At 54.8% G+C, this 24,579-nt stretch overlaps 4 protein-coding genes across 3 annotated transcripts; 1 reads left to right on the top strand and 3 right to left on the bottom strand.

Annotated features, from left to right (window-relative positions):
• Positions 1–24,579, top strand: part of LOC145517344 (uncharacterized) — a 325,418-nt gene that overhangs the window by 69,940 nt on the left and 230,899 nt on the right.
• LOC145517222 (uncharacterized) lies at positions 3,211–5,016 on the bottom strand. Its single transcript, XM_081519491.1, has 3 exons — positions 4,828–5,016; positions 4,116–4,428; positions 3,211–3,863 (listed from the first exon to the last, which is right to left on the bottom strand). Exons 1-3 carry the CDS (start codon positions 4,960–4,962, stop codon positions 3,235–3,237), a joined length of 1,077 nt encoding a protein of 358 aa, XP_081375617.1. The 5' UTR covers positions 4,963–5,016; the 3' UTR covers positions 3,211–3,234.
• LOC145517130 (uncharacterized) lies at positions 10,846–14,839 on the bottom strand. Its single transcript, XM_081519392.1, has 3 exons — positions 12,471–14,839; positions 11,759–12,071; positions 10,846–11,506 (listed from the first exon to the last, which is right to left on the bottom strand). Exons 1-3 carry the CDS (start codon positions 12,705–12,707, stop codon positions 10,878–10,880), a joined length of 1,179 nt encoding a protein of 392 aa, XP_081375518.1. The 5' UTR covers positions 12,708–14,839; the 3' UTR covers positions 10,846–10,877.
• Positions 18,489–22,482, bottom strand: LOC145517101 (uncharacterized). Its single transcript, XM_081519359.1, has 3 exons — positions 20,114–22,482; positions 19,402–19,714; positions 18,489–19,149 (listed from the first exon to the last, which is right to left on the bottom strand). The coding sequence occupies exons 1-3, from the start codon at positions 20,348–20,350 to the stop codon at positions 18,521–18,523; spliced, it is 1,179 nt and encodes a 392-aa protein (XP_081375485.1). The 5' UTR covers positions 20,351–22,482; the 3' UTR covers positions 18,489–18,520.

Below are 24,579 nucleotides of genomic sequence, written 5' to 3' on the forward strand. Positions count from 1 at the left end.
GAATGTTTGTCTAGGGATAACTGGAAGTGAACTCGGTGTAAGGTGTCAAGTCTCCATCTTCATTCATGTCATCCCCTGCAGTTTCCAATACCCTGTTCCTGAGTGGTATTGGAGACCTTGAGGGAAGTTTGCTTGCATTGGAGTTTGCGTTTCCACCTTGATTAACTTCACACTGTTCTGCCCTCAGGGACACTGTCAAGGGGGAGTGAGGAGCAGCCTGCACTTCCAGCAGTGACCACACGGTGGGGCGAGTGCTGCTCTCCCCTCTGGGAGCCCCAGGCCACAGGCATCCCAGTGAGGAGCCAGCTCTGTGCTCAGCTGAAAGGAGTTAGTCTCTCAGGAGCCTCTGAGCCCTTCCGTTTGGATCACCCAGGGTGGGCATTTACTGTGACAGAAAAAATTGCCCTGAATTCCATGGACGGAAGAGCCTGGCTGTGTAGAGATCGTGAGTTGCCGTGAATCAGACACAACTGAGGACACAAAAATTCAATAGATTAAAACACTTTTTGGGTGTGGGGGGGAGTAAAAGGGGGTGATGTGGGTTTTTTTGTCTTATAAAATAGCCAAGGGAAATCTAGTTTAAAACTAAATTCACATATATGGGATAGGTATAGCTCTCCGTCACCCTATTAAAAAAACTACTAAACTTTTTTGAAAGTTTATTTTGTAGCTTCCTTGAGCACTTCATTGTGAAGCTTTTTTTTTTTTTTTTTCTGTGACTTTGGCCTCATTAAAAAGTACGGTTTGCCTTTACTGGATAATTTTGTTCATTGGTTTCTTAGGGAATCTTGGTAATATTTGAGTTTCCTGGGGAGTATGGTCACATGACCTGGCCCTGGCCAATCGGTGCCTTCCACCTCCTTGGCCACTGTGATTGGCTCCGGACTGGGGCAGTGCCCAATCGGGGCCCAGGGCCGGGCCTCACGTTAGAAGCCAGGGGAAGAGGAGCTCTCGTCCTGCTGGGGTAGGGGAAGGGGTGGGGCCGGGGGAGGTCAGGCTCCATAAGTGGGAGGGGCGTGAGGTCCGCCTGCGGCAGTTGGTGACCTTCCTGCTCCCCTCAGGGCAGAGCCGCCGGCGTGAGAATGAGGGCGCTGCTGAGCCCAGGGACTGGGATGGCCTGTTGCTGCTGTGGTCCCAGAGCTCCACCCGAGACCTGAGGGAAGCCGTCTGCCCGTGAGTCCTCTCCCGCTTGTCTGTCAGCTTGTTTGAAACATGCTGGGTTTTCTGCCCAGCTGGCTAAGGGGAGTCCCTGGAAACGCAAGGGTGTGGGTTTTGGCAGACTTCAGGGAAGACATGCCAGATGAGCCTGGGAGACTCCAGCTTAATCTGGATTCAGGAGATATCTCCTCGGGCCAGCTAGTAATTGTAGGATAAGCCTAATGAGTCTTCACAGGATGAAGAGAGTAACGTGCCAAGGTAGCAATCGATGTCCTCATTCGAGAGGTTGAAGCTGGTGCTCAGAGAAGCGGGGAACTTGGCCAGAACAAGCAGGTGTGCACCCAGACAGAACCCCCAGATCCGGCCATTGGAGCTCAGGGAGGCCACTGGTGTGGCTTGTCCCTGTGGCAGGGGCCGAGGCATGCAGCCCACCCTGATTCCTGCGGGGGCCTGACTTGGGAAGTGCCATCTGGTAGCTTTGAGACTCACCAAACCAAATTGCACTGGAGAGAGGAAGGACACCTTCCTTCATCCACCCCCCACCCCCGCCGGATTCCCACATACCCTGACCCCTTTCTCTGGATTTCGGAGCCATTTCCAGAGTCCCGCTCATATGACCTCATTCGAAGTGCACTGTGGACGAGCTGCCATCTGCAGCTGCTACCACAGCAGCCAAGGGCTTTAGCTCCCGAGTACCTCCCTTCCTTTGGAACTTGGGGGCCCTCTACTCCCCACTTGCACACCACACACCTTTGCTGAGGATTGTGGGGACCCTCACTCAGTTTGCAGCACATTGTAGCCATCCCTGTCCTCTCAATACCTCCCTTGAAACTCAGCTTGTGAGCTCCTTTGGAGCAGCGTGGCCCACCTGCAACACTGCAACGGAAGAGACACAGCTGACAGTGAAACAGCAGCTTAGATCTGACGGCCGGAAAGCTCTGTCAAAAGGGACCTCCCTCTTCACACCGTAGAGGCTCTAGGAGCCGCCAGGGTTTCGGAACCAGTGCTGGGGCCAAAAGGACTCCACAGCTGTTTTCCTTCCTGGGGAGGGTTCTGGCTCGAGTGGGAATGGCTCAAGTCTCCTAAGGTTCTGAAAGCCCACTGTGTGCAGATTCACGGTACACAGAGAGCAGAAGGTGGAGTCCTGTCCTGGAGGTGGTCACAGCTCACGGATGAGCCAGGCAGGCAGGCAGGCAGGGCATGAGAACACCTGAGCTGCCTTCATGAGTGAATGGTGTGGGGGCAGAGGAAGAGAAGCCGGTCTGCTCCCTCGTGTGGTGCCCAGGGCAGGTTGTCCCCAGAGGAATCCCTTACGACAGTGAGGACTATCACGGCTGTTTCCCAAGGGGTTCTGTCAGTGCGTGTCTTCCCCGGAGCGGTCAGGCCGTCTCTAAAATACACTGGCCATGGGCATTGCCTCTCCTTGGAACTTCCCATCTGTTTCTCTTTTTTATGGAACAGTGAATTTCTAGAGGGGTTCTGGGCCACAAGGATGTTGGGTCATTTTCTAGCCTTCTGTCATGAAGAACGCTTTCCTGGGCGTTGGGGTGGTTTGTTGTTCCAGCTCCCTTTCTTGGCTTCTTTTGGGAGCTGGTGCAACAAGAGGAGCTCAGCCTCTGCCTTCTGGCTGAGATGGCACCCTTCAAACAGCAATGCCTGCCTGGAGATAATGATGGCATTTGCCAAAAGGGCTTCGTTTGGCACATGGTATCTTGAAAGGACGTACAACGTCCTTTCAGCTATCAAAGGCTAGTTCAAAGGACATAAACATGAGAACTCTCCAGTGGAGTCTTACAGTAGGTGGAGCGTCCGAAAAAAACTCCTTCAGTCATTTCACTGAGAGTCATTGATTGGGGACACCAAGAATATAGGAAGGAATGCAGAAGGAAAAGATGAAATTGTGTTCAGGATCGGGCAGAGGGATGAACAGGGCGTGCTTGCCTTGAATCCAGGCTTTGTTGGGGGGTGGGGCATAAAGATGGAACGGGTCTGAAACTACAAAGTGGTGATGGTAACACAGTATCACCAGAGTTACACAACAGTGTTCCCAAATTGCAACAATGATGAAAAAGTTTACTAATCCCAACTTAACCAACAAAAATACAGGAAACCACGCAAAAAAGAAAACATCACCAGAAAGGTGGAAACAAACCAAATGCAAAGCAGTTCGGGGGAAAGGAACTCCATGTCCCCTGGGGGCAGACCGAGTTGACGGCGTCCACGGTGAGCAGACAGGGATGGAGGCTGCAGAGCCGACCGCTCCCCTGGACGTGGTGTTTCCGGCAAGGGCTCTGGGTCTCTGTCCAGAGCGGGGGCTCGTTCTCCCTGCAGGGGTGGGTGAGTCATCGTGGGCGTCTGGGTGTTGCGCGGGAGCCAGGGCAGGCTCTCCCTGCCGAGGCGGTGACTCCTCCTCTGCCTCGGGTTCTCCTGCCAAAGGCCGAGCAGGTAGAGGTGCACGTGGAGGTGGAGGTTCTGGCTGAGGGGGTGGGACATCAGTGCCTGGGGCTGGGGGTCCTGCAGGCACGGAGATCCGATCTGCCCGGTGTGCTGGCCAGTACCCAGCTGGCCTGGTGTCTCTGCGAGGGCAAGTCTCGGTTCTCCATCTGCCCTCGGTGGATCCCTGGGTCCTGCACCTGGAGCCACCACCTCTGTAGGGACAGGTCTGGGAAGTGGAGCCTGGTTCCAGTTGGAGGCCAGTGCTAGAGCTGTGGGAGAAGCATCGTTTGCCCGCAGGCCAGCCTTGGCATGTGCGTATCCCGGGACAGAAAGCTTCCAAGAGATTCCCAAAGAATACCCAGGGTCGGATGTCTTTTGGGACTGAAGTGTGCAAGATGGGGGGCGGGGGGTGTGAGGCCAGCGCTTGCTGCAGGCCCAGCAGCAGCTTTCGGGGACTCGTCCCTGTGTAGCTCAGCACCCCCTCCGCACACACTCCCGTACACCAGCCCCAGCGTCCTCACCTCTGTGCTCTGGCGTGCTGGGCTCCAGGTCCTCCTGCTGCCTCAGAGGCCGGGGTTCTCGGGACTCTGGGTCGGAGCCGGGTGTGCTGAGCTCCGTGGCAGCCTCAGACTGGGCCGCCGGGTGTATCCTGGGCGGTGTCTCGGCAGCAGGCCTTCCCCGCCTCCGCTTCGCCCCCGGTGGGGCTGATGCCTCCGTGGGCACGCTCACCTGGAGCCTGCACTGGGCCTCACGGGCGGGGGGGTGGTGCTCCGACCCCTCCCTCCGGGAGCTGGATGGGGTGTCCCCGTCCTCGGCCTCATCACGTGGGAAGCTCTGCAACGACAGTGACCGTCAGCCAGCCATGCTGGGAGTTTTCCGAGCTGGGCCTGGCCAGTGGAGCCGCTGCTTCGGCCTGCTCGAACTTCTCTGCCCAGAAGGGTCAGAGACGTGTGTCTGCTCAGATCCCCACCCGGGAGGAAAGAGACCCACCTGAGGGTGTGAGGTCAGCCTGGGCGGCCGGCCCTGCCCGCACTCTCCCCATCCCGCCCAGCATGCTCTCCCCTGGGGTGTGGACACAACTTGTCCGCAGGCTTCTGACCCCACATCCACCTGGGCTTCCTTGAGGGAGACACACCCCGAGAAACCCGCATCCACACACACAGGCAAAGGACCCGGTGTTTCCGGGTGGCATGGGAGAGGTGGCCTGGCCCGGCCTGGGGCTCCCCGTGTTACCTTTCTGTTTCTCCGGGCAAAGGGCCAGAGGCGTCTCGGGGGTGCCCTGAGCCAACGTCGACAGGGTGCCCACGCACACTGCCTGTGAGCTCTCCTGAGGCCCCGGCCTCTGGGCAGGGGCAAACAGCAGAACATCTCGGCAGCAAGTGATCTGGCTGGGGGCTCCTCTCCGCTCTCGAGGCCTGGATACCCGGGTTGCGGGTTCTGTTGGGTTCTGTTGCCGGCAGGTGACATCATTTCCTGGGGTTCGTGCTGAGGTCCCTTCCCCAAAACTTCCCAAGCGAATCCCTGGGTTTCTGACTGCTCGACCACCACCCTTAAGCCATGTGCAGGCACAGTGACACCCACCCAGCCCAGCCGACAGCCCTGGGGAGGCCTGGGTGCAGCCAGGGCCTGAGCTCCGAGGGCCCCGCTGCTCTCAGACCAGGCTCCTTCTTCTCATAAGTGGTGTGGCCCTGGACAAGCATATGCCCCTCAGGGTTTCCCCAGTCTCTCCATCTGCAGAGTGGCGGTCATTCTCCCATCTGCTTCCTAGGTCTGTCGGCCTACGAGCAGCTCCATGCCTTTCCACCTGGGGCCGATATCACGTGGAGCGTGTGCGCTGAGACTTCAGAAAGAAAGATTCCTTCCTGGGCTGACACAGCACAGAATGGGGCAGAACGAGGCCTGGATGTGCCGTGGTACCCAGGAAAAGGCACTCCCCCTCCTGACTGTTTTGAGACCCCGCATCCAAGTTGGAGGACCGAAAGGAAGACTCGAAGGTCTCCCTCTCTTATAGAAAAGAGTGGCCAACTTTCTGGTCCTCTGTTTCCATTGAGATTCTGTTCAAGTGTCCCAGCTCGGCTTCTGCGGGTGGCTGAGCTTCTAATGGCTCCCTGCGTTCTTGTCTTTTCCTCTCCAAACCTTCCGTCCTTTTCCCCCTTCTGGGGTGGATGGGCGCTGTCATTGCTTCTACCTTCGAGACAGATTGATGAAAAGTCTGGACCATCGACTCCTTTCCTCTCTTTGGTTCCGTGTCTCTCTCTGGCTGTGTCCCTCTCTTTTCCTTTCTCAATTCAGTCTGTGTCTTCCTCTTTCTCTCTCGTGTGTGGACGGATGGATGCTAGGAATGCACATGTATATGATTAGATGAGGGTTATGTTTTAGGGATAGGTTAGAGGGAGAGAAAGGCTTTAGGTCGGAGTTGGTCATGGGGGAAGGGTCAAGGGTGGTGGTGGTGTTTCTTGGAATCTGAGTGCTGTGCATTCTTCGTCTCTTTCCATATGAACCCCTTCTCAGATACACCACTTGCAAGGAGTCTCTCGTGTTCCGTTTCCTCTCTTTTGCATTTGTGAATGCTTGCTTAGCTTCTCTGTTGTGAAGAGGTTCCATTGGATGGAAACCCATTGGTGTACTTCGTGTACCTCTTTCCCTTACTTGAAGAGACCCATTTCTACCTCCGCCCAGCAAATGGCAAGGAGACTCTGATGTTAAGGAGCCTTTGACCTACGCTTCTTTCTAGCTATCTCATGACATCAGCCTTTAGGGTGAGGTTTTCCCCGATATTGAGGTGGTCTGAGATCAAAACCAATAGCGTTCTTCAGATGTAGCTGTCTGGTTTTCCCATGGACATGTATTGAAGAGGCTTTCTTGTTCCCATTTGGATATTCTCCCCTTCTGTGTCAGAGATGAGTTGAGCATGGATGCTGGGGTCTGTGTCTGGACCCTCAACTTTATTCCATCGATCTGGATCTGTGTGTGTTGTTGTATTCCCAATAGCATACTGTCCGGCTCCTGCTGCTGCTGCTGCGGCTAAGTCACTTCAGTCGTGTCTGACTCTGCGCGACCCCATGGCCTGCAGCCTACCAGGCTCCTCCGTCCAGGGCATTTTCCAGGCAAGAGTACTGGAGTGGGTCGCCATTGCCTTCTCCGATACTCTCCTGAGGATCCTAGTTTGGTCGTCTAATTTCCTTTCACACAACCTTGGATGTCCGTATCGGGGCTTTTTCGTCAGATTGTATTGACAATTTAGGCTCTTTTCTGTTTCCGTACCCCTTTTGCAATTCTTGGTTGGGTGCGAAAATGCATTGGCATTTTGGGAGGAATAGCATCGAAGCTGTGGATTGCCTTGTGGGGCTGGGATATCATTTTCCAAATAGGAATTCTTTCAAGCCCTGAGCACAGCTTCTCTTTCCAGGGATTGGTGTGGGCTTGATCTTCCTTCTTCCATCTCTCGCCGTTTTGTGAGAACAGGTCCTTCCTTCCCTTCTGGGTTAGATGGACCCGTGGGGATCACTTCAGTGAATGGCATTGTCAGTGGGGGTGATAATTCCCTTCTCATTGGAAGACTTTGCTGTGAGTATTAGAAATGCAAGTGATTTCTCTTCCCCTTCCTCCCTGTCCATCTCTCAGAGCCACCGGGAAACAGAGGCCTCACCCAGGGTCACACAGGCCTGAGGAGGTACAACTAGACTGTTGATTCTTCAGGCCCTCAGTGCTGGACATCATCCGGGATACTCTGTGTGTGTCTTCCTCAGTCTGGTGTCCCTTCAGACCTTTCCCTAGTTTTCACAGGCTTGTTGTGTTGGTGTTCTTTGTCTGTTTGGAGACACATCCTTGATAAGCTTTGTGTTTCCACTCATTCGTCTCGCGATGTGTGACCTGTCTTTTGCTTTTGTACTGAGGTCTTTCCCACAGTAGATATCTTTGATTTTGCAAAGTCCACTGTATTCTCCTGGTTTTTTTTGTGGACTGCCTTTTAGTTTTGTGTGTGAAGACTCAAAGCACGTGTCCGGTTTCGGCTCATTGTTCCTCTAGATTTGTGACAAGTTTTCATGGAATGTTTGTCTAGGGATAACTGGAAGTGAACTCGGTGTAAGGTGTCAAGTCTCCATCTTCATTCATGTCATCCCCTGCAGTTTCCAATACCCTGTTCCTGAGTGGTATTGGAGACCTTGAGGGAAGTTTGCTTGCATTGGAGTTTGCGTTTCCACCTTGATTAACTTCACACTGTTCTGCCCTCAGGGACACTGTCAAGGGGGAGTGAGGAGCAGCCTGCACTTCCAGCAGTGACCACACGGTGGGGCGAGTGCTGCTCTCCCCTCTGGGAGCCCCAGGCCACAGGCATCCCAGTGAGGAGCCAGCTCTGTGCTCAGCTGAAAGGAGTTAGTCTCTCAGGAGCCTCTGAGCCCTTCCGTTTGGATCACCCAGGGTGGGCATTTACTGTGACAGAAAAAATTGCCCTGAATTCCATGGACGGAAGAGCCTGGCTGTGTAGAGATCGTGAGTTGCCGTGAATCAGACACAACTGAGGACACAAAAATTCAATAGATTAAAACACTTTTTGGGTGTGGGGGGGAGTAAAAGGGGGTGATGTGGGTTTTTTTGTCTTATAAAATAGCCAAGGGAAATCTAGTTTAAACCTAAATTCACATATATGGGATAGGTATAGCTCTCCGTCACCCTATTAAAAAAACTACTAAACTTTTTTGAAAGTGTATTTTGTAGCTTCCTTGAGCACTTCATTGTGAAGCTTTTTTTTTTTTTTTTTCTGTGACTTTGGCCTCATTAAAAAGTACGGTTTGCCTTTACTGGATAATTTTGTTCATTGGTTTCTTAGGGAATCTTGGTAATATTTGAGTTTCCTGGGGAGTATGGTCACATGACCTGGCCCTGGCCAATCGGTGCCTTCCACCTCCTTGGCCACTGTGATTGGCTCCGGACTGGGGCAGTGCCCAATCGGGGCCCAGGGCCGGGCCTCACGTTAGAAGCCAGGGGAAGAGGAGCTCTCGTCCTGCTGGGGTAGGGGAAGGGGTGGGGCCGGGGGAGGTCAGGCTCCATAAGTGGGAGGGGCGTGAGGTCCGCCTGCGGCAGTTGGTGACCTTCCTGCTCCCCTCAGGGCAGAGCCGCCGGCGTGAGAATGAGGGCGCTGCTGAGCCCAGGGACTGGGATGGCCTGTTGCTGCTGTGGTCCCAGAGCTCCACCCGAGACCTGAGGGAAGCCGTCTGCCCGTGAGTCCTCTCCCGCTTGTCTGTCAGCTTGTTTGAAACATGCTGGGTTTTCTGCCCAGCTGGCTAAGGGGAGTCCCTGGAAACGCAAGGGTGTGGGTTTTGGCAGACTTCAGGGAAGACATGCCAGATGAGCCTGGGAGACTCCAGCTTAATCTGGATTCAGGAGATATCTCCTCGGGCCAGCTAGTAATTGTAGGATAAGCCTAATGAGTCTTCACAGGATGAAGAGAGTAACGTGCCAAGGTAGCAATCGATGTCCTCATTCGAGAGGTTGAAGCTGGTGCTCAGAGAAGCGGGGAACTTGGCCAGAACAAGCAGGTGTGCACCCAGACAGAACCCCCAGATCCGGCCATTGGAGCTCAGGGAGGCCACTGGTGTGGCTTGTCCCTGTGGCAGGGGCCGAGGCATGCAGCCCACCCTGATTCCTGCGGGGGCCTGACTTGGGAAGTGCCATCTGGTAGCTTTGAGACTCACCAAACCAAATTGCACTGGAGAGAGGAAGGACACCTTCCTTCATCCACCCCCCACCCCCGCCGGATTCCCACATACCCTGACCCCTTTCTCTGGATTTCGGAGCCATTTCCAGAGTCCCGCTCATATGACCTCATTCGAAGTGCACTGTGGACGAGCTGCCATCTGCAGCTGCTACCACAGCAGCCAAGGGCTTTAGCTCCCGAGTACCTCCCTTCCTTTGGAACTTGGGGGCCCTCTACTCCCCACTTGCACACCACACACCTTTGCTGAGGATTGTGGGGACCCTCACTCAGTTTGCAGCACGTTGTAGCCATCCCTGTCCTCTCAATACCTCCCTTGAAACTCAGCTTGTGAGCTCCTTTGGAGCAGCGTGGCCCACCTGCAACACTGCAACGGAAGAGACACAGCTGACAGTGAAACAGCAGCTTAGATCTGACGGCCGGAAAGCTCTGTCAAAAGGGACCTCCCTCTTCACACCGTAGAGGCTCTAGGAGCCGCCAGGGTTTCGGAACCAGTGCTGGGGCCAAAAGGACTCCACAGCTGTTTTCCTTCCTGGGGAGGGTTCTGGCTCGAGTGGGAATGGCTCAAGTCTCCTAAGGTTCTGAAAGCCCACTGTGTGCAGATTCACGGTACACAGAGAGCAGAAGGTGGAGTCCTGTCCTGGAGGTGGTCACAGCTCACGGATGAGCCAGGCAGGCAGGCAGGCAGGGCATGAGAACACCTGAGCTGCCTTCATGAGTGAATGGTGTGGGGGCAGAGGAAGAGAAGCCGGTCTGCTCCCTCGTGTGGTGCCCAGGGCAGGTTGTCCCCAGAGGAATCCCTTACGACAGTGAGGACTATCACGGCTGTTTCCCAAGGGGTTCTGTCAGTGCGTGTCTTCCCCGGAGCGGTCAGGCCGTCTCTAAAATACACTGGCCATGGGCATTGCCTCTCCTTGGAACTTCCCATCTGTTTCTCTTTTTTATGGAACAGTGAATTTCTAGAGGGGTTCTGGGCCACAAGGATGTTGGGTCATTTTCTAGCCTTCTGTCATGAAGAACGCTTTCCTGGGCGTTGGGGTGGTTTGTTGTTCCAGCTCCCTTTCTTGGCTTCTTTTGGGAGCTGGTGCAACAAGAGGAGCTCAGCCTCTGCCTTCTGGCTGAGATGGCACCCTTCAAACAGCAATGCCTGCCTGGAGATAATGATGGCATTTGCCAAAAGGGCTTCGTTTGGCACATGGTATCTTGAAAGGACGTACAACGTCCTTTCAGCTATCAAAGGCTAGTTCAAAGGACATAAACATGAGAACTCTCCAGTGGAGTCTTACAGTAGGTGGAGCGTCCGAAAAAAACTCCTTCAGTCATTTCACTGAGAGTCATTGATTGGGGACACCAAGAATATAGGAAGGAATGCAGAAGGAAAAGATGAAATTGTGTTCAGGATCGGGCGGAGGGATGAACAGGGCGTGCTTGCCTTGAATCCAGGCTTTGTTGGGGGGTGGGGCATAAAGATGGAACGGGTCTGAAACTACAAAGTGGTGATGGTAACACAGTATCACCAGAGTTACACAACAGTGTTCCCAAATTGCAACAATGATGAAAAAGTTTACTAATCCCAACTTAACCAACAAAAATACAGGAAACCACGCAAAAAAGAAAACATCACCAGAAAGGTGGAAACAAACCAAATGCAAAGCAGTTCGGGGGAAAGGAACTCCATGTCCCCTGGGGGCAGACCGAGTTGACGGCGTCCACGGTGAGCAGACAGGGATGGAGGCTGCAGAGCCGACCGCTCCCCTGGACGTGGTGTTTCCGGCAAGGGCTCTGGGTCTCTGTCCAGAGCGGGGGCTCGTTCTCCCTGCAGGGGTGGGTGAGTCATCGTGGGCGTCTGGGTGTTGCGCGGGAGCCAGGGCAGGCTCTCCCTGCCGAGGCGGTGACTCCTCCTCTGCCTCGGGTTCTCCTGCCAAAGGCCGAGCAGGTAGAGGTGCACGTGGAGGTGGAGGTTCTGGCTGAGGGGGTGGGACATCAGTGCCTGGGGCTGGGGGTCCTGCAGGCACGGAGATCCGATCTGCCCGGTGTGCTGGCCAGTACCCAGCTGGCCTGGTGTCTCTGCGAGGGCAAGTCTCGGTTCTCCATCTGCCCTCGGTGGATCCCTGGGTCCTGCACCTGGAGCCACCACCTCTGTAGGGACAGGTCTGGGAAGTGGAGCCTGGTTCCAGTTGGAGGCCAGTGCTAGAGCTGTGGGAGAAGCATCGTTTGCCCGCAGGCCAGCCTTGGCATGTGCGTATCCCGGGACAGAAAGCTTCCAAGAGATTCCCAAAGAATACCCAGGGTCGGATGTCTTTTGGGACTGAAGTGTGCAAGATGGGGGGCGGGGGGTGTGAGGCCAGCGCTTGCTGCAGGCCCAGCAGCAGCTTTCGGGGACTCGTCCCTGTGTAGCTCAGCACCCCCTCCGCACACACTCCCGTACACCAGCCCCAGCGTCCTCACCTCTGTGCTCTGGCGTGCTGGGCTCCAGGTCCTCCTGCTGCCTCAGAGGCCGGGGTTCTCGGGACTCTGGGTCGGAGCCGGGTGTGCTGAGCTCCGTGGCAGCCTCAGACTGGGCCGCCGGGTGTATCCTGGGCGGTGTCTCGGCAGCAGGCCTTCCCCGCCTCCGCTTCGCCCCCGGTGGGGCTGATGCCTCCGTGGGCACGCTCACCTGGAGCCTGCACTGGGCCTCACGGGCGGGGGGGTGGTGCTCCGACCCCTCCCTCCGGGAGCTGGATGGGGTGTCCCCGTCCTCGGCCTCATCACGTGGGAAGCTCTGCAACGACAGTGACCGTCAGCCAGCCATGCTGGGAGTTTTCCGAGCTGGGCCTGGCCAGTGGAGCCGCTGCTTCGGCCTGCTCGAACTTCTCTGCCCAGAAGGGTCAGAGACGTGTGTCTGCTCAGATCCCCACCCGGGAGGAAAGAGACCCACCTGAGGGTGTGAGGTCAGCCTGGGCGGCCGGCCCTGCCCGCACTCTCCCCATCCCGCCCAGCATGCTCTCCCCTGGGGTGTGGACACAACTTGTCCGCAGGCTTCTGACCCCACATCCACCTGGGCTTCCTTGAGGGAGACACGCCCCGAGAAACCCGCATCCACACACACAGGCAAAGGACCCGGTGTTTCCGGGTGGCATGGGAGAGGTGGCCTGGCCCGGCCTGGGGCTCCCCGTGTTACCTTTCTGTTTCTCCGGGCAAAGGGCCAGAGGCGTCTCGGGGGTGCCCTGAGCCAACGTCGACAGGGTGCCCACGCACACTGCCTGTGAGCTCTCCTGAGGCCCCGGCCTCTGGGCAGGGGCAAACAGCAGAACATCTCGGCAGCAAGTGATCTGGCTGGGGGCTCCTCTCCGCTCTCGAGGCCTGGATACCCGGGTTGCGGGTTCTGTTGGGTTCTGTTGCCGGCAGGTGACATCATTTCCTGGGGTTCGTGCTGAGGTCCCTTCCCCAAAACTTCCCAAGCGAATCCCTGGGTTTCTGACTGCTCGACCACCACCCTTAAGCCATGTGCAGGCACAGTGACACCCACCCAGCCCAGCCGACAGCCCTGGGGAGGCCTGGGTGCAGCCAGGGCCTGAGCTCCGAGGGCCCCGCTGCTCTCAGACCAGGCTCCTTCTTCTCATAAGTGGTGTGGCCCTGGACAAGCATATGCCCCTCAGGGTTTCCCCAGTCTCTCCATCTGCAGAGTGGCGGTCATTCTCCCATCTGCTTCCTAGGTCTGTCGGCCTACGAGCAGCTCCATGCCTTTCCACCTGGGGCCGATATCACGTGGAGCGTGTGCGCTGAGACTTCAGAAAGAAAGATTCCTTCCTGGGCTGACACAGCACAGAATGGGGCAGAACGAGGCCTGGATGTGCCGTGGTACCCAGGAAAAGGCACTCCCCCTCCTGACTGTTTTGAGACCCCGCATCCAAGTTGGAGGACCGAAAGGAAGACTCGAAGGTCTCCCTCTCTTATAGAAAAGAGTGGCCAACTTTCTGGTCCTCTGTTTCCATTGAGATTCTGTTCAAGTGTCCCAGCTCGGCTTCTGCGGGTGGCTGAGCTTCTAATGGCTCCCTGCGTTCTTGTCTTTTCCTCTCCAAACCTTCCGTCCTTTTCCCCCTTCTGGGGTGGATGGGCGCTGTCATTGCTTCTACCTTCGAGACAGATTGATGAAAAGTCTGGACCATCGACTCCTTTCCTCTCTTTGGTTCCGTGTCTCTCTCTGGCTGTGTCCCTCTCTTTTCCTTTCTCAATTCAGTCTGTGTCTTCCTCTTTCTCTCTCGTGTGTGGACGGATGGATGCTAGGAATGCACATGTATATGATTAGATGAGGGTTATGTTTTAGGGATAGGTTAGAGGGAGAGAAAGGCTTTAGGTCGGAGTTGGTCATGGGGGAAGGGTCAAGGGTGGTGGTGGTGTTTCTTGGAATCTGAGTGCTGTGCATTCTTCGTCTCTTTCCATATGAACCCCTTCTCAGATACACCACTTGCAAGGAGTCTCTCGTGTTCCGTTTCCTCTCTTTTGCATTTGTGAATGCTTGCTTAGCTTCTCTGTTGTGAAGAGGTTCCATTGGATGGAAACCCATTGGTGTACTTCGTGTACCTCTTTCCCTTACTTGAAGAGACCCATTTCTACCTCCGCCCAGCAAATGGCAAGGAGACTCTGATGTTAAGGAGCCTTTGACCTACGCTTCTTTCTAGCTATCTCATGACATCAGCCTTTAGGGTGAGGTTTTCCCCGATATTGAGGTGGTCTGAGATCAAAACCAATAGCGTTCTTCAGATGTAGCTGTCTGGTTTTCCCATGGACATGTATTGAAGAGGCTTTCTTGTTCCCATTTGGATATTCTCCCCTTCTGTGTCAGAGATGAGTTGAGCATGGATGCTGGGGTCTGTGTCTGGACCCTCAACTTTATTCCATCGATCTGGATCTGTGTGTGTTGTTGTATTCCCAATAGCATACTGTCCGGCTCCTGCTGCTGCTGCTGCGGCTAAGTCACTTCAGTCGTGTCTGACTCTGCGCGACCCCATGGCCTGCAGCCTACCAGGCTCCTCCGTCCAGGGCATTTTCCAGGCAAGAGTACTGGAGTGGGTCGCCATTGCCTTCTCCGATACTCTCCTGAGGATCCTAGTTTGGTCGTCTAATTTCCTTTCACACAACCTTGGATGTCCGTATCGGGGCTTTTTCGTCGGATTGTATTGACAATTTAGGCTCTTTTCTGTTTCCGTACCCCTTTTGCAATTCTTGGTTGGGTGCGAAAATGCATTGGCATTTTGGGAGGAATAGCATCGAAGCTGTGGATTGCCTTGTGGGGCTGGGATATCATTTTCCAAATAGGAATTCTTTCAAGCCCTGAGCACAGCTTCTCTTTCCAGGGATTGGTGTGGGCTTGATCTTCCTTCTTCCATCTCTCGCCGTTTTGTGAGAACAGGTCCTTCCTTCCCTTCTGGGTTAGATGGACCCGTGGGGATCACTTCAGTGAATGGCATTGTCAGTGGGGGTGATAATTCCCTTCTCATTGGAAGACTTTGCTGTGAGTATTAGAAATGCAAGTGATTTCTCTTCCCCTTCCTCCCTGTCCATCTCTCAGAGCCACCGGGAAACAGAGGCCTCACCCAGGGTCACACAGGCCTGAGGAGGTACAACTAGACTGTTGATTCTTCAGGCCCTCAGTGCTGGACATCATCCGGGATACTCTGTGTGTGTCTTCCTCAGTCTGGTGTCCCTTCAGACCTTTCCCTAGTTTTCACAGGCTTGTTGTGTTGGTGTTCTTTGTCTGTTTGGAGACACATCCTTGATAAGCTTTGTGTTTCCACTCATTCGTCTCGCGATGTGTGACCTGTCTTTTGCTTTTGTACTGAGGTCTTTCCCACAGTAGATATCTTTGATTTTGCAAAGTCCACTGTATTCTCCTGGTTTTTTTTGTGGACTGCCTTTTAGTTTTGTGTGTGAAGACTCAAAGCACGTGTCCGGTTTCGGCTCATTGTTCCTCTAGATTTGTGACAAGTTTTCATGGAATGTTTGTCTAGGGATAACTGGAAGTGAACTCGGTGTAAGGTGTCAAGTCTCCATCTTCATTCATGTCATCCCCTGCAGTTTCCAATACCCTGTTCCTGAGTGGTATTGGAGACCTTGAGGGAAGTTTGCTTGCATTGGAGTTTGCGTTTCCACCTTGATTAACTTCACACTGTTCTGCCCTCAGGGACACTGTCAAGGGGGAGTGAGGAGCAGCCTGCACTTCCAGCAGTGACCACACGGTGGGGCGAGTGCTGCTCTCCCCTCTGGGAGCCCCAGGCCACAGGCATCCCAGTGAGGAGCCAGCTCTGTGCTCAGCTGAAAGGAGTTAGTCTCTCAGGAGCCTCTGAGCCCTTCCGTTTGGATCACCCAGGGTGGGCATTTACTGTGACAGAAAAAATTGCCCTGAATTCCATGGACGGAAGAGCCTGGCTGTGTAGAGATCGTGAGTTGCCGTGAATCAGACACAACTGAGGACACAAAAATTCAATAGATTAAAACACTTTTTGGGTGTGGGGGGGAGTAAAAGGGGGTGATGTGGGTTTTTTTGTCTTATAAAATAGCCAAGGGAAATCTAGTTTAAACCTAAATTCACATATATGGGATAGGTATAGCTCTCCGTCACCCTATTAAAAAAAACTACTAAACTTTTTTGAAAGTTTATTTTGTAGCTTCCTTGAGCACTTCATTGTGAAGCTTTTTTTTTTTTTTTTCTGTGACTTTGGCCTCATTAAAAAGTACGGTTTGCCTTTACTGGATAATTTTGTTCATTGGTTTCTTAGGGAATCTTGGTAATATTTGAGTTTCCTGGGGAGTATGGTCACATGACCTGGCCCTGGCCAATCGGTGCCTTCCACCTCCTTGGCCACTGTGATTGGCTCCGGACTGGGGCAGTGCCCAATCGGGGCCCAGGGCCGGGCCTCACGTTAGAAGCCAGGGGAAGAGGAGCTCTCGTCCTGCTGGGGTAGGGGAAGGGGTGGGGCCGGGGGAGGTCAGGCTCCATAAGTGGGAGGGGCGTGAGGTCCGCCTGCGGCAGTTGGTGACCTTCCTGCTCCCCTCAGGGCAGAGCCGCCGGCGTGAGAATGAGGGCGCTGCTGAGCCCAGGGACTGGGATGGCCTGTTGCTGCTGTGGTCCCAGAGCTCCACCCGAGACCTGAGGGAAGCCGTCTGCCCGTGAGTCCTCTCCCGCTTGTCTGTCAGCTTGTTTGAAACATGCTGGGTTTTCTGCCCAGCTGGCTAAGGGGAGTCCCTGGAAACGCAAGGGTGTGGGTTTTGGCAGACTTCAGGGAAGACATGCCAGATGAGCCTGGGAGACTCCAGCTTAATCTGGATTCAGGAGATATCTCCTCGGGCCAGCTAGTAATTGTAGGATAAGCCTAATGAGTCTTCACAGGATGAAGAGAGTAACGTGCCAAGGTAGCAATCGATGTCCTCATTCGAGAGGTTGAAGCTGGTGCTCAGAGAAGCGGGGAACTTGGCCAGAACAAGCAGGTGTGCACCCAGACAGAACCCCCAGATCCGGCCATTGGAGCTCAGGGAGGCCACTGGTGTGGCTTGTCCCTGTGGCAGGGGCCGAGGCATGCAGCCCACCCTGATTCCTGCGGGGGCCTGACTTGGGAAGTGCCATCTGGTAGCTTTGAGACTCACCAAACCAAATTGCACTGGAGAGAGGAAGGACACCTTCCTTCATCCACCCCCCACCCCCGCCGGATTCCCACATACCCTGACCCCTTTCTCTGGATTTCGGAGCCATTTCCAGAGTCCCGCTCATATGACCTCATTCGAAGTGCACTGTGGACGAGCTGCCATCTGCAGCTGCTACCACAGCAGCCAAGGGCTTTAGCTCCCGAGTACCTCCCTTCCTTTGGAACTTGGGGGCCCTCTACTCCCCACTTGCACACCACACACCTTTGCTGAGGATTGTGGGGACCCTCACTCAGTTTGCAGCACGTTGTAGCCATCCCTGTCCTCTCAATACCTCCCTTGAAACTCAGCTTGTGAGCTCCTTTGGAGCAGCGTGGCCCACCTGCAACACTGCAACGGAAGAGACACAGCTGAGAGTGAAACAGCAGCTTAGATCTGACGGCCGGAAAGCTCTGTCAAAAGGGACCTCCCTCTTCACACCGTAGAGGCTCTAGGAGCCGCCAGGGTTTCGGAACCAGTGCTGGGGCCAAAAGGACTCCACAGCTGTTTTCCTTCCTGGGGAGGGTTCTGGCTCGAGTGGGAATGGCTCAAGTCTCCTAAGGTTCTGAAAGCCCACTGTGTGCAGATTCACGGTACACAGAGAGCAGAAGGTGGAGTCCTGTCCTGGAGGTGGTCACAGCTCACGGATGAGCCAGGCAGGCAGGCAGGCAGGGCATGAGAACACCTGAGCTGCCTTCATGAGTGAATGGTGTGGGGGCAGAGGAAGAGAAGCCGGTCTGCTCCCTCGTGTGGTGCCCAGGGCAGGTTGTCCCCAGAGGAATCCCTTACGACAGTGAGGACTATCACGGCTGTTTCCCAAGGGGTTCTGTCAGTGCGTGTCTTCCCCGGAGCGGTCAGGCCGTCTCTAAAATACACTGGCCATGGGCATTGCCTCTCCTTGGAACTTCCCATCTGTTTCTCTTTTTTATGGAACAGTGAATTTCTAGAGGGGTTCTGGGCCACAAGGATGTTGGGTCATTTTCTAGCCTTCTGTCATGAAGAACGCTTTCCTGGGCGTTGGGGTGGTTTGTTGTTCCAGCTCCCTTTCTTGGCTTCTTTTGGGAGCTGGTGCAACAAGAGGAGCTCAGCCTCTGCCTTCTGGCTGAGATGGCACCCTTCAAACAGCAATGCCTGCCTGGAGATAATGATGGCATTTGCCAAAAGGGCTTCGTTTGGCACATGGTATCTTGAAAGGACGTACAACGTCCTTTCAGCTATCAAAGGCTAGTTCAAAGGACATAAACATGAGAACTCTCCAGTGGAGTCTTACAGTAGGTGGAGCGTCCGAAAAAAACTCCTTCAGTCATTTCACTGAGAGTCATTGATTGGGGACACCAAGAATATAGGAAGGAATGCAGAAGGAAAAGATGAAATTGTGTTCAGGATCGGGCGGAGGGATGAACAGGGCGTGCTTGCCTTGAATCCAGGCTTTGTTGGGGGGTGGGGCATAAAGATGGAACGGGTCTGAAACTACAAAGTGGTGATGGTAACACAGTATCACCAGAGTTACACAACAGTGTTCCCAAATTGCAACAATGATGAAAAAGTTTACTAATCCCAACTTAACCAACAAAAATACAGGAAACCACGCAAAAAAGAAAACATCACCAGAAAGGTGGAAACAAACCAAATGCAAAGCAGTTCGGGGGAAAGGAACTCCATGTCCCCTGGGGGCAGACCGAGTTGACGGCGTCCACGGTGAGCAGACAGGGATGGAGGCTGCAGAGCCGACCGCTCCCCTGGACGTGGTGTTTCCGGCAAGGGCTCTGGGTCTCTGTCCAGAGCGGGGGCTCGTTCTCCCTGCAGGGGTGGGTGAGTCATCGTGGGCGTCTGGGTGTTGCGCGGGAGCCAGGGCAGGCTCTCCCTGCCGAGGCGGTGACTCCTCCTCTGCCTCGGGTTCTCCTGCCAAAGGCCGAGCAGGTAGAGGTGCACGTGGAGGTGGAGGTTCTGGCTGAGGGGGTGGGACATCAGTGCCTGGGGCTGGGGGTCCTGCAGGCACGGAGATCCGATCTGCCCGGTGTGCTGGCCAGTACCCAGCTGGCCTGGTGTCTCTGCGAGGGCAAGTCTCGGTTCTCCATCTGCCCTCGGTGGATCCCTGGGTCCTGCACCTGGAGCCACCACCTCTGTAGGGACAGGTCTGGGAAGTGGAGCCTGGTTCCAGTTGGAGGCCAGTGCTAGAGCTGTGGGAGAAGCATCGTTTGCCCGCAGGCCAGCCTTGGCATGTGCGTATCCCGGGACAGAAAGCTTCCAAGAGATTCCCAAAGAATACCCAGGGTCGGATGTCTTTTGGGACTGAAGTGTGCAAGATGGGGGGCGGGGGGTGTGAGGCCAGCGCTTGCTGCAGGCCCAGCAGCAGCTTTCGGGGACTCGTCCCTGTGTAGCTCAGCACCCCCTCCGCACACACTCCCGTACACCAGCCCCAGCGTCCTCACCTCTGTGCTCTGGCGTGCTGGGCTCCAGGTCCTCCTGCTGCCTCAGAGGCCGGGGTTCTCGGGACTCTGGGTCGGAGCCGGGTGTGCTGAGCTCCGTGGCAGCCTCAGACTGGGCCGCCGGGTGTATCCTGGGCGGTGTCTCGGCAGCAGGCCTTCCCCGCCTCCGCTTCGCCCCCGGTGGGGCTGATGCCTCCGTGGGCACGCTCACCTGGAGCCTGCACTGGGCCTCACGGGCGGGGGGGTGGTGCTCCGACCCCTCCCTCCGGGAGCTGGATGGGGTGTCCCCGTCCTCGGCCTCATCACGTGGGAAGCTCTGCAACGACAGTGACCGTCAGCCAGCCATGCTGGGAGTTTTCCGAGCTGGGCCTGGCCAGTGGAGCCGCTGCTTCGGCCTGCTCGAACTTCTCTGCCCAGAAGGGTCAGAGACGTGTGTCTGCTCAGATCCCCACCCGGGAGGAAAGAGACCCACCTGAGGGTGTGAGGTCAGCCTGGGCGGCCGGCCCTGCCCGCACTCTCCCCATCCCGCCCAGCATGCTCTCCCCTGGGGTGTGGACACAACTTGTCCGCAGGCTTCTGACCCCACATCCACCTGGGCTTCCTTGAGGGAGACACGCCCCGAGAAACCCGCATCCACACACACAGGCAAAGGACCCGGTGTTTCCGGGTGGCATGGGAGAGGTGGCCTGGCCCGGCCTGGGGCTCCCCGTGTTACCTTTCTGTTTCTCCGGGCAAAGGGCCAGAGGCGTCTCGGGGGTGCCCTGAGCCAACGTCGACAGGGTGCCCACGCACACTGCCTGTGAGCTCTCCTGAGGCCCCGGCCTCTGGGCAGGGGCAAACAGCAGAACATCTCGGCAGCAAGTGATCTGGCTGGGGGCTCCTCTCCGCTCTCGAGGCCTGGATACCCGGGTTGCGGGTTCTGTTGGGTTCTGTTGCCGGCAGGTGACATCATTTCCTGGGGTTCGTGCTGAGGTCCCTTCCCCAAAACTTCCCAAGCGAATCCCTGGGTTTCTGACTGCTCGACCACCACCCTTAAGCCATGTGCAGGCACAGTGACACCCACCCAGCCCAGCCGACAGCCCTGGGGAGGCCTGGGTGCAGCCAGGGCCTGAGCTCCGAGGGCCCCGCTGCTCTCAGACCAGGCTCCTTCTTCTCATAAGTGGTGTGGCCCTGGACAAGCATATGCCCCTCAGGGTTTCCCCAGTCTCTCCATCTGCAGAGTGGCGGTCATTCTCCCATCTGCTTCCTAGGTCTGTCGGCCTACGAGCAGCTCCATGCCTTTCCACCTGGGGCCGATATCACGTGGAGCGTGTGCGCTGAGACTTCAGAAAGAAAGATTCCTTCCTGGGCTGACACAGCACAGAATGGGGCAGAACGAGGCCTGGATGTGCCGTGGTACCCAGGAAAAGGCACTCCCCCTCCTGACTGTTTTGAGACCCCGCATCCAAGTTGGAGGACCGAAAGGAAGACTCGAAGGTCTCCCTCTCTTATAGAAAAGAGTGGCCAACTTTCTGGTCCTCTGTTTCCATTGAGATTCTGTTCAAGTGTCCCAGCTCGGCTTCTGCGGGTGGCTGAGCTTCTAATGGCTCCCTGCGTTCTTGTCTTTTCCTCTCCAAACCTTCCGTCCTTTTCCCCCTTCTGGGGTGGATGGGCGCTGTCATTGCTTCTACCTTCGAGACAGATTGATGAAAAGTCTGGACCATCGACTCCTTTCCTCTCTTTGGTTCCGTGTCTCTCTCTGGCTGTGTCCCTCTCTTTTCCTTTCTCAATTCAGTCTGTGTCTTCCTCTTTCTCTCTCGTGTGTGGACGGATGGATGCTAGGAATGCACATGTATATGATTAGATGAGGGTTATGTTTTAGGGATAGGTTAGAGGGAGAGAAAGGCTTTAGGTCGGAGTTGGTCATGGGGGAAGGGTCAAGGGTGGTGGTGGTGTTTCTTGGAATCTGAGTGCTGTGCATTCTTCGTCTCTTTCCATATGAACCCCTTCTCAGATACACCACTTGCAAGGAGTCTCTCGTGTTCCGTTTCCTCTCTTTTGCATTTGTGAATGCTTGCTTAGCTTCTCTGTTGTGAAGAGGTTCCATTGGATGGAAACCCATTGGTGTACTTCGTGTACCTCTTTCCCTTACTTGAAGAGACCCATTTCTACCTCCGCCCAGCAAATGGCAAGGAGACTCTGATGTTAAGGAGCCTTTGACCTACGCTTCTTTCTAGCTATCTCATGACATCAGCCTTTAGGGTGAGGTTTTCCCCGATATTGAGGTGGTCTGAGATCAAAACCAATAGCGTTCTTCAGATGTAGCTGTCTGGTTTTCCCATGGACATGTATTGAAGAGGCTTTCTTGTTCCCATTTGGATATTCTCCCCTTCTGTGTCAGAGATGAGTTGAGCATGGATGCTGGGGTCTGTGTCTGGACCCTCAACTTTATTCCATCGATCTGGATCTGTGTGTGTTGTTGTATTCCCAATAGCATACTGTCCGGCTCCTGCTGCTGCTGCTGCGGCTAAGTCACTTCAGTCGTGTCTGACTCTGCGCGACCCCATGGCCTGCAGCCTACCAGGCTCCTCCGTCCAGGGCATTTTCCAGGCAAGAGTACTGGAGTGGGTCGCCATTGCCTTCTCCGATACTCTCCTGAGGATCCTAGTTTGGTCGTCTAATTTCCTTTCACACAACCTTGGATGTCCGTATCGGGGCTTTTTCGTCGGATTGTATTGACAATTTAGGCTCTTTTCTGTTTCCGTACCCCTTTTGCAATTCTTGGTTGGGTGCGAAAATGCATTGGCATTTTGGGAGGAATAGCATCGAAGCTGTGGATTGCCTTGTGGGGCTGGGATATCATTTTCCAAATAGGAATTCTTTCAAGCCCTGAGCACAGCTTCTCTTTCCAGGGATTGGTGTGGGCTTGATCTTCCTTCTTCCATCTCTCGCCGTTTTGTGAGAACAGGTCCTTCCTTCCCTTCTGGGTTAGATGGACCCGTGGGGATCACTTCAGTGAATGGCATTGTCAGTGGGGGTGATAATTCCCTTCTCATTGGAAGACTTTGCTGTGAGTATTAGAAATGCAAGTGATTTCTCTTCCCCTTCCTCCCTGTCCATCTCTCAGAGCCACCGGGAAACAGAGGCCTCACCCAGGGTCACACAGGCCTGAGGAGGTACAACTAGACTGTTGATTCTTCAGGCCCTCAGTGCTGGACATCATCCGGGATACTCTGTGTGTGTCTTCCTCAGTCTGGTGTCCCTTCAGACCTTTCCCTAGTTTTCACAGGCTTGTTGTGTTGGTGTTCTTTGTCTGTTTGGAGACACATCCTTGATAAGCTTTGTGTTTCCACTCATTCGTCTCGCGATGTGTGACCTGTCTTTTGCTTTTGTACTGAGGTCTTTCCCACAGTAGATATCTTTGATTTTGCAAAGTCCACTGTATTCTCCTGGTTTTTTTTGTGGACTGCCTTTTAGTTTTGTGTGTGAAGACTCAAAGCACGTGTCCGGTTTCGGCTCATTGTTCCTCTAGATTTGTGACAAGTTTTCATGGAATGTTTGTCTAGGGATAACTGGAAGTGAACTCGGTGTAAGGTGTCAAGTCTCCATCTTCATTCATGTCATCCCCTGCAGTTTCCAATACCCTGTTCCTGAGTGGTATTGGAGACCTTGAGGGAAGTTTGCTTGCATTGGAGTTTGCGTTTCCACCTTGATTAACTTCACACTGTTCTGCCCTCAGGGACACTGTCAAGGGGGAGTGAGGAGCAGCCTGCACTTCCAGCAGTGACCACACGGTGGGGCGAGTGCTGCTCTCCCCTCTGGGAGCCCCAGGCCACAGGCATCCCAGTGAGGAGCCAGCTCTGTGCTCAGCTGAAAGGAGTTAGTCTCTCAGGAGCCTCTGAGCCCTTCCGTTTGGATCACCCAGGGTGGGCATTTACTGTGACAGAAAAAATTGCCCTGAATTCCATGGACGGAAGAGCCTGGCTGTGTAGAGATCGTGAGTTGCCGTGAATCAGACACAACTGAGGACACAAAAATTCAATAGATTAAAACACTTTTTGGGTGTGGGGGGGAGTAAAAGGGGGTGATGTGGGTTTTTTTGTCTTATAAAATAGCCAAGGGAAATCTAGTTTAAACCTAAATTCACATATATGGGATAGGTATAGCTCTCCGTCACCCTATTAAAAAAAACTACTAAACTTTTTTGAAAGTTTATTTTGTAGCTTCCTTGAGCACTTCATTGTGAAGCTTTTTTTTTTTTTTTTTCTGTGACTTTGGCCTCATTAAAAAGTACGGTTTGCCTTTACTGGATAATTTTGTTCATTGGTTTCTTAGGGAATCTTGGTAATATTTGAGTTTCCTGGGGAGTATGGTCACATGACCTGGCCCTGGCCAATCGGTGCCTTCCACCTCCTTGGCCACTGTGATTGGCTCCGGACTGGGGCAGTGCCCAATCGGGGCCCAGGGCCGGGCCTCACGTTAGAAGCCAGGGGAAGAGGAGCTCTCGTCCTGCTGGGGTAGGGGAAGGGGTGGGGCCGGGGGAGGTCAGGCTCCATAAGTGGGAGGGGCGTGAGGTCCGCCTGCGGCAGTTGGTGACCTTCCTGCTCCCCTCAGGGCAGAGCCGCCGGCGTGAGAATGAGGGCGCTGCTGAGCCCAGGGACTGGGATGGCCTGTTGCTGCTGTGGTCCCAGAGCTCCACCCGAGACCTGAGGGAAGCCGTCTGCCCGTGAGTCCTCTCCCGCTTGTCTGTCAGCTTGTTTGAAACATGCTGGGTTTTCTGCCCAGCTGGCTAAGGGGAGTCCCTGGAAACGCAAGGGTGTGGGTTTTGGCAGACTTCAGGGAAGACATGCCAGATGAGCCTGGGAGACACCAGCTTAATCTGGATTCAGGAGATATCTCCTCGGGCCAGCTAGTAATTGTAGGATAAGCCTAATGAGTCTTCACAGGATGAAGAGAGTAACGTGCCAAGGTAGCAATCGATGTCCTCATTCGAGAGGTTGAAGCTGGTGCTCAGAGAAGCGGGGAACTTGGCCAGAACAAGCAGGTGTGCACCCAGACAGAACCCCCAGATCCGGCCATTGGAGCTCAGGGAGGCCACTGGTGTGGCTTGTCCCTGTGGCAGGGGCCGAGGCATGCAGCCCACCCTGATTCCTGCGGGGGCCTGACTTGGGAAGTGCCATCTGGTAGCTTTGAGACTCACCA

Source organism: Giraffa tippelskirchi, chromosome 8 (genome assembly GCF_054371585.1).
Source record: "Giraffa tippelskirchi isolate mGirTip1 chromosome 8, T2T-mGirTip1v1.2.pri, whole genome shotgun sequence".
In the NCBI taxonomy this organism is placed as follows: Eukaryota; Metazoa; Chordata; class Mammalia; order Artiodactyla; family Giraffidae; genus Giraffa; species Giraffa tippelskirchi.

Coding starts and splice junctions, on each gene's coding strand:
- LOC145517130 (XM_081519392.1), bottom strand. CDS start 12,707: ATGATGTCACCTGCCGGCAACAGAACCCAACAGAACCCGCAACCCGGG. Junction 12,072..12,470: donor TTGCCCGGAGAAACAGAAAG/GTAACACGGGGA, acceptor CTGTCGTTGCAG/AGCTTCCCACGTGATGAGGC. Junction 11,507..11,758: donor CAGCACGCCAGAGCACAGAG/GTGAGGACGCTG, acceptor CTTCTCCCACAG/CTCTAGCACTGGCCTCCAAC.
- LOC145517222 (XM_081519491.1), bottom strand. CDS start 4,962: ATGTTCTGCTGTTTGCCCCTGCCCAGAGGCCGGGGCCTCAGGAGAGCT. Junction 4,429..4,827: donor TTGCCCGGAGAAACAGAAAG/GTAACACGGGGA, acceptor CTGTCGTTGCAG/AGCTTCCCACGTGATGAGGC. Junction 3,864..4,115: donor CAGCACGCCAGAGCACAGAG/GTGAGGACGCTG, acceptor CTTCTCCCACAG/CTCTAGCACTGGCCTCCAAC.
- LOC145517101 (XM_081519359.1), bottom strand. CDS start 20,350: ATGATGTCACCTGCCGGCAACAGAACCCAACAGAACCCGCAACCCGGG. Junction 19,715..20,113: donor TTGCCCGGAGAAACAGAAAG/GTAACACGGGGA, acceptor CTGTCGTTGCAG/AGCTTCCCACGTGATGAGGC. Junction 19,150..19,401: donor CAGCACGCCAGAGCACAGAG/GTGAGGACGCTG, acceptor CTTCTCCCACAG/CTCTAGCACTGGCCTCCAAC.